This window comes from Salvelinus sp. IW2-2015, linkage group LG14 (genome assembly GCF_002910315.2).
Source record: "Salvelinus sp. IW2-2015 linkage group LG14, ASM291031v2, whole genome shotgun sequence".
Lineage (NCBI taxonomy): Eukaryota > Metazoa > Chordata > Actinopteri > Salmoniformes > Salmonidae > Salvelinus > Salvelinus sp. IW2-2015.
The window spans coordinates 1,058,467-1,070,222 of NC_036854.1; the positions used below are offsets into that span (position 1 = coordinate 1,058,467).

At 42.2% G+C, this 11,756-nt stretch overlaps 2 protein-coding genes across 2 annotated transcripts in view; one reads left to right on the forward strand and one right to left on the reverse strand.

The window, feature by feature from the left end:
• Nucleotides 1-5,656: 5,656 nt before the first annotated feature.
• cimip2c (ciliary microtubule inner protein 2C) lies at nt 5,657-6,742 on the reverse strand. The gene is made up of 3 exons (XM_024000658.2): nt 6,538-6,742; nt 6,140-6,413; nt 5,657-6,039 (listed from the first exon to the last, which is right to left on the reverse strand). Exons 1-3 carry the CDS (start codon nt 6,609-6,611, stop codon nt 5,926-5,928), a joined length of 462 nt encoding a protein of 153 aa, XP_023856426.1. The 5' UTR covers nt 6,612-6,742; the 3' UTR covers nt 5,657-5,925.
• A 445-nt stretch (nt 6,743-7,187) lies between these two features.
• The window catches only part of LOC111973302 (otoferlin-like), a 164,327-nt gene continuing 159,758 nt past the window's right edge, over nt 7,188-11,756 (forward strand). The window contains 1 exon segment of the mRNA XM_070446450.1: nt 7,188-7,576. Within this exon segment, the coding sequence (XP_070302551.1) occupies nt 7,498-7,576 (79 nt within the window). The 5' untranslated portion in view covers nt 7,188-7,497.

The following is an 11,756-nucleotide window of genomic DNA, read 5'->3' on the forward strand; positions in this document are numbered from 1 at the left end:
CCCAGGAACAGCTTGCTTAGGGCACTCTTCTCCAGGTTCATCTCTCTGTAGGTGATGGCTTTGTTATGGAAGGTTTGGGTATCGCTTCCTTTTAGGTGGTTGTAGAATTTATTAACGGCTCTTTTCTGGATTTTGATAATTAGTGGGTATCGGCCTAATTCTGCTCTGCATTCATTCTTTGGTGTTTTTCGTTGTACACTGAGAATGTTTTTGCAGAATTCTGCATGCAGAGTCTCAATTTGGTGTTTGCCCCATTTTGTGAATTCTTGGTTGGTTAGCGGACCCCAGACCTCACAACCATAAAGGGCAATGGGTTCAATAACTGATTCAAGTATTTTTAGCCAGATCCTAATTGGTATGTCGAATATTATGTTCTTTCTGATGGCATAGAATGCCCTTCTTGCCTTGTCTCTCAGATTGTTCACAGCTTTGTGGAAATTACCTGTGGCGCTGATATTTAGGCCAAGGTATGTATAGTTTTCTGTGTGTTCTAGGGCAACGGTGTCTAGATGGAATTTGTATTTGTGGTCCTGGTGACTGGACCTTTTTTGGAACACCATTATTTTGGTCTTACTAAGATTAACTGTCAGGGCCCAGGTCTGGCAGAATTTGTGCAGAAGATCTAGGTGCTGCTGTAGGCCCTTCTTGGTTGGTGACAGAAGGACCAGATCAGCAAACAGTAGATATTTGACTTCAGATTCTAGTAGGGTGAGGCCGGGTGCTGCAGACTGTTCTAGTGCCCTCGCCAATTCATTGATATAAATGTTGAAGAGGGTGGGGCTTAAGCTGTTAGTGTTTTTGACTATTTTAACCGCACACTTGTTGTGTACATGGATATTATAATGTCATATGTTTTTCCCCCAACACCACTTTCCATCAATTTGTGTAGCAGACCCTCATGCCAAATTGAGTCGAAGGCTTTTAGAAATCAACAAAGCATGAGAAGACTTTGCCTTTGTTTCGGTTTGTTTGTTTGTCAATTAGGGTGTACAGGGTGAATATGTGGTCTGTCGTACGATAATTTGATAAAAATCCAATTTGATATTTGCTCAGTACATTGTTTTCACTGAGGAAATGTACGAGTCTTCTGTTAATGATAATGCAAAGGATTTTCCCAAGCTTGCTGTTGACGCATATCCCACGGTAGTTATTGGGGTCAAATTTGTCTCCACTTTTGTGGATTGGGGTGATCTGTCCTTGGTTCCAAATATTGGGGTAGATGCCAGAGCTAAGGAGGATGTTAAAGAGGTTTAGTATAGACAATTGGAATTTGTTTTCTGTATATAGTGTCATTTCATTGAGGATACCATCAACACCACAGCCTTTTTGGGTTGGAGTTTATTTTTTTAATCCTGTAGTTCATTCAAGGTAATTGGAGTATCCAATGGGTTCTGGTAGTCTTTAGTAGTTGATTCTATGATTCGTATTTGACCATGTATATGTTTTTGCCGTTTGTTCTTTGTTATAGAGCCAAAAAGATTGGAGAAGTGGTTTACATCTCCATTTTGGGTAGATAAATTCTCTGTGTTGTTGTTTGTTTAGTGTTTTCCAATTTTCCAAGTTTCCCAGAAGTGGTTAGAGTCTATAGATTCTTCAATTACGTTGAACTGATTTCTGACGTGCTGTTCCTTCTTTTTCCGTAGTGTATTTCTGTATTGTTTTTGTGATTCACAATAATGAATGCTTAGACGCGGGTTTTCTGGGTCTCTATGTTTTTGGTTGGACAGGTTTCTCAATTTCTTTCTTAGGTTTTTGCATTCTTCACCAAAACATTTGTCATTGTTGTTCATTTTCTTCATTTTTTTGTTCAACATTTTTTGATTTGATAGGGAAGCTGAGAGGTCAAATATACTGTTTAGGTTTTCTACTGACAAGTTTACACCTTCACTGTTACAGTGAAACATTTTGTCCAGGAAGTTTTCTGGTAGGGATTGAATTTGTTGTTGCCCAGTTGTTTTTTGGTAGATTTCCACACTACTCTTCTTCCATCTATAGTGTTTCTTAATATTATTCAGCTCCTTTGGCTTTGATGCCTCATGATTTGAGCAAAGCTCTGTACAAGTAGAGTGTGATTTTGCTGTGATCTGATAGGGGTCTCAGTGGACTGACTGTGAACGCTCTGAGAGACTCTGGGTTGAGGTCAGTGATAAAGTAGTCTACAGTACTACTGCCAAGAGATGAGCTATATGTGTACCTACCATACGAGTCCCCTCGAAGCCTACCATTGACTATGTACATGCCCAGTGTCAAGACAGGTCAGTCACTTAGCACCAAGTAACTAATTTAGCCTACCTAGTAATGGCAATAAGACCTCTTGGTCCAACTATCTGATGACAGACGGACTCACACACCAGTCTCTTCTGTCTCTGGTCTTTATGTTGGCCTATTGTCCTTCTGAGTCTCTGAGCCTTGTCCACACCTCCCTCTGCTGGTCACAATTGCTATCTGCGCTCGATGAACACGTCCCGCATTAAGCGGTCATCCAGAGACGTTTGGATGCCTGACGGGAGGGCCTGTTCCTGACGGACCCCCTCTGATGTTGGTTTCATTGGGGGCTGGTCTCTGTTAGGGGTGTGGAGGGAACAGGAAAGTGTTCAGCAACCATGTTAGCAATACTCATTCAGCTTGTACAGCATGTACATTCATTATACAGATGTTTAGTGGAGACTAAACAATGATCTTGGCAGTTTAGCTATAATTAAATAAGTCTGAGTTACAAATGGCACCCTATTCCCTATTTGTTACACTACTTAGGCCATGGCCCATAGGGGTCAAAAGTAGTGCACTGTAGGGAATATTCTAGGGTGCCATTTAGGATTTTTTATGTTTTATTTCACCTTTATTTAACCAGGTAGGCTAGTTGAGAACAAGTTCTCATTTGCAACTGCGACCTGGCCAAGATAAAGCAAAGCAGTTCAACACATACAACACAGAGTTACACATGGAATAAACAAACATACAATCAATAATACAGTTGAAAAATCTATATACAGCATGTGCAAATGAGGTAGGATAAGAGAGGTAAGGCAATAAATAGGCCATGGTGGCAAAGTAATTACAATATAGCAATTAAACACTGTAATTGTAGGATGTGCAGAAGATGAATGTGCAAGTTGAGATACTGGGGTGCAAAGGAGCAAGATAAATAAATAAATAAATACAGTATGGGGATGAGGTAGATTGGATGGGCTATTTACAGATGAGCTATGTACAGGTGCAGTGATCTGTGAGCTGTTCTGACAGCTGGTGCTTAAAGCTAGTGAGGGAGGTAAGAGTCTCCAGCTTGAGAGATTTTTGCAGTTCAGTCCAGTCATTGGCAGCAGAGAACAGGAAGGAGAGGCGGCCAAAGAAAGAATTGGCTTTGAGGGTGACCAGTGAGGTATACCTGCTGGAGCGCGTGCTACGGTTGGGTGCTGCTATGGTGACCAGTGAGCTGAGATAATGCGGGGCTTTACCTAGCAGAGACTTGTAGATGACCTGGAGCCAGTGGGTTTGGCGACGAGTATGAAGCGAGGGCCAGCCAACGAGATCATACAGGTTGCAGTGGTGTGTAGTATATGGGGTTTTGGTGACAAAACGGATGGCACTGTGATAGACTGCATCCAATTTGTTGAGTAGAGTGTTGGAGGCTATTTTGTAAATGACATCGCCAAAGTCGAGGATCGGTAGGATGGTCAGTTTTACGAGGGTATGTTTGGCAGCATGAGTGAAGGATGCTTTGTTGGGAAATAGGAAGCCGATTCTAGATTTAATTTTGGATTGGAGATGTTTAATGTGAGTCTGGAAGGAGAGTTTACAGTCTAACCAGACACCTAGGTATTTGTAGCTGTCCACATATTCTAAGTCAGAACCGTCCAGAGTAGTGATGCTGGACGGGCGGGCAGGTGCGGGCAGTGATCGGTTGAAGAGCATGCATTTAGTTTTACTTGCATTCAAGAGCAGTTGGCGGCCACGGGAGGAGAGTTGTATGGCATTGAAGCTCATCTGGAGGTTAGTTAACACAGTGTCCAACGAAGGGCCAGAGGTATACAGAATGGTGTCGTCTGTGTAGAGGTGGATCAAAGAATCACCAGCAGCGAGAGCGACATCATTGATGTCTACAGAGAAAGAGTCGGCCCAAGAATTGAACCCTGTGGCACCCCCATAGAGACTGCCAGAGGTCCGGACAACAGGCCTTCCGATTTGACATACTGAACTCTATCGGAGAAGTAGTTGGTGAACCAAGCGAGGCAATCATTTGAGACCCAAGGCTGTTGAGTCTGCCAATAAGAATGTTGTGATTGACAGAGTCGAAAGCCTTGGCCAGGTTGACGAACACGGCTGCACAGTAATGTCTCTTATCGATGGCGTTATGATATCGTTTAGGACCTTGAGCGTGGCTGAGGTGCACCCATGACCAGCTCTGAAACCAGATTGCATAGCAGGGAAGGTACGTGAGATTCGAAATGGTCGGTAATCTGTTTGTTACTTGGCTTCAAAGAGCTTAGAATGGCAGGGTAGAATAGATATAGGTTGTAGCAGCATCCTTCGAAAGGATGGGAATTCTATGGGAATCTCAGACGATACGAAAGAGAGGCTGAACAGGCTAATAATAGGGGTTGCAATAATTTGGCAGATCATTTTAGAAGGAGATTGTCCAGATTGTCTAGCCCGGCTGATTTGTAGGGGTCCAGATTTTGCAGCTCTTTCAGAACATCAGCTATCTGGATTTGGATGAAGGAGAAGTGGGGGAGTTTGGGATGCAGAAAGTAAGAAGTAAAAAGGCCTTAAACAAAGTCAGTGATAACAAGTCAATACAGCATTTTTCTAGTCAGAACACACAAGATAAACAATTTACTTGACATCAAAGTGGAGTTGTCACAATATCAGTATGGGAACAACTATTATTCTCTCTAACCTGCCCCCTAGGTTCTACGTTGTGATTAATTGCAATTGAGTTGTGTACCTTCCTCAAATCAAATTTTTAAGCAATAACACCACAACTCATCGACTGTTCTGTCCTCAACAATCTCTTGTCTATACCCTGCCAGTCACACAGACGCACAGACACACAGACACACAAGACACACAGACACACAGACACACACACACACAGACACACACACACACACACACACACACACACACACACACACACACACACACACACACACACACACACACACACACACACACACACACACACACACAACACACACACACACACACACACACACACACACACACACACACAGAGAGATTGAACTTCTCCTCAGATAGCGTTTCACCCGGTGTTCTAGCAGATTTCCTGTGATGTTAGATGTAAGGTCCTAAGAGAGCGTTCGTGTCAGGTTTAGAACAAATGTTTAATGGCAGTCTTTAAACGGGTGTGAAACTAAGAAAAAGGTTGTGCTCACACAGGCAGCCCAATTCTGATATTTTTTTCCCAATAATTGCTCTTTTGACCAATCACATTAGATATTTTCCCATCCGATCTTTTTCAGAGCTGATCTGATTTGGTTAAAAAAAAGATCAGAATTAGGCTGCCTGTGTAAATGCAGCCTAATCGCTTGTCATTTGGGATGTGTGGTTGGTCGAATTGTGTATCAGGTTCGGATGGGCACATCATGTAATGCATTTCAGAAAAATATAAGTGGAGAGATGGGCAATTGTAATGTGTGGTTGAGTATGTTTTATTTTGGAATAATATATACATTTAGTACATACAGACTACAAGGCATTAACAAGTCCATTGTCAATAGCCTACAATGTGCTTTCTAAAATTGAAAGCAGTTATGACAGTCTAAGTTCATTAAGCCCTACTATCCAACAAATATTTTTGTTGCATCAGTAGTATTTTGTTTTAGACGCATCTGTACACAATAGCACGTAAAGGTACATGTAAAAACATTACAGGAATATTTATTGACTACACAACTTTAGATCTTACATCTGCTTCCAGAAGTATTTGTCGTTCTCTTTCACTGGGATGACGAAGTGTTTGATGGGAAGTCGTGTTCCTGTCTTGTCCTTATAGCTCTCCCGGTGTTTCTGAGAGAACTGCAAACCAATACGGTTCATGATTACCATGTTATGTAAAATGAGGCATCAAATCGGTATGTTGAAAACAACTCATAGAGAACCCCCATCCCCGTCTCACCTCTCTGAAGCTTTTCAGCGTCTCCTGGCGTTTGAAGTCCACATTGAAACGGGGCAAGTAGGGACTGTTCAGGGTCCTGTTGCGGCTCTGAGCCCGCTGGGCCGACACTAGGAGCCCGCTGTTGGAGAAGATGGACGGGAACATCCCACCGCGGCTGTACGGGATCGTGCTGCAGGCCATTGCCCCGCTGCGGAAGTCCTGAAAGTATTTGATGGTGGCATTCCCGAATGTGTCTCCATACAAGTACTTTGAAGTTGGAACATAGCCGCAGTATCTTTACAAATGATAAAGTAAATAAATAACATGTTATTAATAACTTATGACACATATTTTATCCAAGCCTACTTGTCCGTAGGCAACTCGTTTCTTATGGTTCTGTTTGCAGGTGCGTCGCTCACCCGGGCATTAAGGAAGGTGGGATGTAGGTCGAGTTGTTGTGCGTGATAAGCGTTCCATTTCCTCTGAGTGCCATGTTACTGTTATTATCACCCGAACCCTCGAACCACGCAAGACGGAGGACGACAAGCAGCTGCCAAGCACCGGACCAAACACAGACTGACCCACACCTCCAGGCTAACACCAGGCGACCAGAGGACAACAAAGAGTTGCCTGGCAACTGCCCTTTTACCCAGCGTGACACTGCTGGTCACGAAATAATGACAAAACTGTGCCATGCATATCTGCACTCACATTTTCTTGCGTGACCTAACGTAAAAACTATTAATAAGCTTAATTACTATTGAATTAAGATCAATTTTTTTATATATTTTTAAATACATTTGGTCATCTTGAAAACTAAGCTATAGAAATTGCAAATGACTGGCATATATGGAATTGTGGTAGCCTATAGGTGCAATGAAATTGCAATAAAATAAAATTCCCAAACATGTTTAATATGGAAGCCCACCGTTGGCCTGTATAGTGAATGTCTTTCTAACAATTGTAAAAAAAACTAAAATTCAGAGAATGCAACCGTCCATCTCCAATACTCTGTCACCCTCCCTTCCTTCCGACTGTCAGTCACAGCGCAAACCCCTGCCTTCACACACGCGCCAGTCAGTCACTGGGATGCGCGAGACCCAGCAGCCACCGAGCATATAGCGCGGGCTAAAACGAAAGCTTACCAATAATTAAAGATCCTTCCTTTCTTGTTGTCGAAGGAGAATAAAGCAGATGATGCATGCGAGATGGAGTTAGATTTTTGTTCCACAGAACCAAAGACACAATGAGAGGGTCTAGGTTTAGAGATCACTGAACATTTGGTTCATACGCATATCAGCAGCACATTAGAGTTGTTTTGCTCTGTGAAGAAAAATAGTTAATTTTCTCCTGAAGTGCTGGATTGTACCTAACTTGACATGGCTCTTTTAGTCCACCTAAAAATGGTCCGGGACCTTCGCGGAAAGGCGGACAGAATCGCCAAAGTCACATTTCGAGGTAACAAGCTTTTATTATCACTGCAGATCCTTTGTCCCTATACTAGTCATATACTGATTGCGCAGTGCCCGGGGTTTGCGATGTGATCCGTGGGATTCGGTGTGTGAGCCTGTGGACAGGTAAGCCCTAATGTGCTGACGCATCTCCTGTGGTTGCGCTGAAAAGTTGGAGAAACCCCTTGTCTATCTCCGCAATCCCAGGAGGAGATGTGAGAGACACTGATTGTGGAGGCGAGGAGCGCTTTTACGCAAGGGAATACATAATATCCTCAAAGAAATGTATATAGTTTTTATTGAGGAATTTTAATTCAAAACCTATGGTCAGCCTACAACCATTAGGTTTGTCGAATTAAGACATCGTTTTTTAATTGACCGTCAAGTTGAGAAATGTGTTTAATAAAGTCCTATTGATCAAAATGAGGTTGAGCCCATACCCGTTATACGCTACCGTTGTTTCACGTTCAACAGCTCTCATCTATTCTCTACGGGCGCTCGTTCTCCCAATAATGCGCTCAGCGGAGTTGTATCTCACAATCTCAAACACCATTGATTTTCTTCTCTGAAAGGAATTCGACTCGACTTAATGAAGCTCTCCCGTGGCCCTCTATGGCCAACTCCCATGGCTAGGCAGGTCTGCCTGGAAACTGATTGGTCATCCCAATGGAACTATTTGGATAGAACAATATATTATATATGTGGATTTACACACATTTGTGTTCACGGAATTGTGTTTGTGTGTTTGAGTTGCTTTAGCTGGTTGGTTATTTCAGCACCTTGGAGAGTGAATTCTGGTTTCTGAGATACAGTAGCTTACATTGCCTCTGTTGATCCCATAACACCTGGAAGGCTTAGACACAAACATTGTGTGTTTGTGTGTGTGTGTGCGCGCATGTTTGTGCATGTGCGTGTTGCGTGTGTGCCTGTATGCGTAAGTGCCTGTCTGTGTGTGGGTGTGCATGCATACTTACGTGTGTAAACGTCTGCATGCTACATGTGTGTGGACCGACTGACCCATGTTCAACTGCTGTTCACATGGAACCCTTCGTGTGTCTGTGATTCTTCCTCTCCCTCTCTATCTTTGTGTGTGTGTCTGTGATTATTTCTCTCCCTCTCTATCGGTGTGTGTGTGTTTGTGATTCTTTCTCTCCCTCTCTATCTTTGTGTGCGTGTCTGTGATTCTTTCTCTCCCTCTCTATCTTTGTGTGGCGTGTCTGTGATTTCTCTCTCCCTCTCTATCGTTGTGTGTGTGTCTGTGATTCTTTCTCTCCTCTCTATCTTGTGTGTGTGTCTGTGATCTTTCTCTCCCTCTATCTTTGGTGCGTGTCTGATTCTTTCTCTCCTCTCTATCTTTGTGTGTTGCGTGTCTGTGATTCTTCTCTCCTCTCTATCTTTGTGTGCGTGTCTGTGATACTTTCTCTCCTCTATCCTTTGTGGTGCGTGTCTGTGATTCTTTCTCTCACTCTCTATCTTTGTGTGTGTGTCTGTGATTCTTTCTCTCCCTCTCTATCTTGTGTGTGTGTCTGTGAGTCTTTCTCTCTTTTCTCTATCTTTGTGTGTGTCTGTGAATCTTTCTTCTGCTATATTCTTTGTGTGTGTGTGTGTGTTTGAATCTTTCTCTCCCGCTCTATCTTTGTGTGTTTGTGTGTGAATCTTTCTTTCCCTCTATCTTTGTGTGTTTGTCTGTGAATCTTTCTCTCTCTCTCTATCTTTGTGTGTTTGTGTGTGAATCTTTCTCTCCCGCTCTATCTTTGTGTGTTTGTCTGTGAATCTTTCTCTCTCTCTCTATCTTTGTGTGTTTGTGTGTGAATCTTTCTTTCTCTCTCTCTCTATCTTTGTGTGTGTGTGCCACACTCTAACCACACTCTCATCTGTGTGTCTATATGTGTGTGCCGATCAATTCCAGCATTTTCTTGTAGGGCACCAGGGAACGTGTCAGATCTTTAGCAGCCCTGTCAAGTGTTACATCTGTTCCTCGTTCCACTTGAGTCTCTGCATGTGCTCACAGTAACCAACCAGCAACCATCCAACAACCAACCAACCTATGATAAAAGCCTTTCAGGATGTTTTCTAGAATCTCTGCAGGTCTCAGTGATAACTCTTTATGACATAACAATGACTTATTACTTGTTGAAAGAAATGCTGTTTTAACTCTTTATGCCATAACAATGACTTATTACTTGTTGAAAGAAATGCTGTTTTAACTCTTTATGCCATAACAATGACTTATTACTTGTTGAAAGAAATTCTGCTTTAACTCTTTGACATAACAATGACTTATTACTTGTTGAAAGAAATTCTGCTTTAACTCTTTGACATAACAATGACGAATTACTTGTTGAAAGAAATTCTGCTTTAACTCTTTGACATAACAATGACGAATTACTTGTTGAAAGAAATTCTGCTTTAACTCTTTATGACATAACAATGACGAATTACTTGTTGAAAGAAATTCTGCTTTAACTCTTTATGACATAACAATGACGAATTACTTGTTGAAAGAAATGCTGTTGTAACTCTTTATGACAACGAGTAGCCCACTTTTTGTGGAGGCAATGTTAGTAAGAGTTTACATTGGGGCATATGAGAGTCACCCTGCTTAAACAGTACTGGCCATAGAAATATTTTACCAATTGAATAGGACACCTGCTGTATTTGTTGGCTGCCTGGCACTGAAACCCTATATTATGTGGCCTGTTGTTCAGTTGAATTAAGGAACCAAAAGGTGTTTGGTTTCTGATCTATTAATCTATTAACTTACGATGTCAGTGAGAAGGACGACAACTTAGCAATGTGTCTCATTTAACGGCAAAAGGCAACCCATTAAAGTGAAACCTGAGTTTTAGTCTGTCTGTCTGTCCACCTTCCTGTCCTCCATCTCCCCCTCTCTCTCTCCTTCCCTATCCACCCCTGTCTCTCTGGTGTTTGAGATGCTGTTGATAGCTCCCTGCCTGGTCTCTTATACAGGCTGTCAGCAAGGCTTCCTGAGTGCTTTCAGCTCAGACTGTTTCCTGTCTGGAGAGGAAAGGCTCACTCAGGAAGCCCCTGCCCCACTGGGCATGCCAACCTGTATATCCCTTACAGATGTGGTTAATGGGGAAGGCTATGTTAGCTTTGTTACCAGTAACCACAGTGTTAAACATCTCTCCAGAAGGACAAACATAAAGACCCAAGTATCCATTAAGTAGATGAAGATGGAGATCATTTAGGATGTAAATCAATGAATTGATCACGTTGAAGTCCACATATACTGTACAAAAACCTATACACAAGAATATGTATTCAGTAAGTACATTTTAGTGAATGGTAGAGGACAGTCTGTCCATTAAAGCCAAGTATTTTCCCACATCTACTGGCACCACTGTGTCGAATGAGAGTATGAATATTGTAAAAGTTCTGCTATCATTTTATTAACTTCTGGAATCCCTTACTAATGGTATTTTAGAAGGGTGCTGAATTGCTGGCGGTAAAAATATGTATTTTTTTCTTCCCCTTTGTTATCATCAGTCTAGTAATTATGTAAGTAGCCCAGTTGTGAAGTCTAGTTCTTTCCTATTCAAATGCCAGATACTCCAGCTTGTACTGTAGTGCAGTAAGGCTTGATGGTCATGCCTATCTTCTCGTCTGGGGGGAAGATAACATAGCCAATGTGTTACACTATCAAATAAATGACAAATTAAACAATTATTTCCACCATCACGGAATGGAGTCAGTTTCACTTTGGTTGAGACTAAATTACAGATTGCTTGATTCGCTAAGAAGTTGTTATCGTTCTGCCTGCCTGGGACTCTCTCTCTCTCTCTCTCTCTCTCTCTCTCTCTCTCTTTTCTCTCTTCTCTCAAATTCAAAATAGGCTGTATTGGCGTGAAAGGGACTCTCTCTCTTATTTTCTCCCTCTCTGTCAATCTCTGTTTCTTTCTTTTTGTTCCTTTAGAAATGAAACAGTTTGCTGAATGCTCTCTTTCCTTTCAATCCTTTCAATACACTGCAGGTGTATTTTAGCCTCTGTTCTGCTGGTATAGACCCTTAATCACCCTACAGTAAGATATCAGTTTAGAAAAACTCACATTCTGCAAATCCCCAGGAAATTGAAAGTGCACAGACTGCCCCCACGTCTACCATTCACTGTAGTCTCTCTCTCTCTCTCTCTCTCTCTCTCTCTCTCTCTCTCTCTCTCTCTCTCT

Bases quoted from the DNA above. Each gene is read 5' to 3' on its own strand.
- cimip2c (XM_024000658.2), bottom strand. From the start codon at position 6,611: ATGGCACTCAGAGGAAATGGAACGCTTATCACGCACAACAACTCGACC. The intron at 6,414-6,537 runs GTGAGCGACGCA...TCATTTGTAAAG, and splicing joins CCACCTTCCTTAATGCCCGG to ATACTGCGGCTATGTTCCAA. The intron at 6,040-6,139 runs GTGAGACGGGGA...ATTGGTTTGCAG, and splicing joins CGCTGAAAAGCTTCAGAGAG to TTCTCTCAGAAACACCGGGA.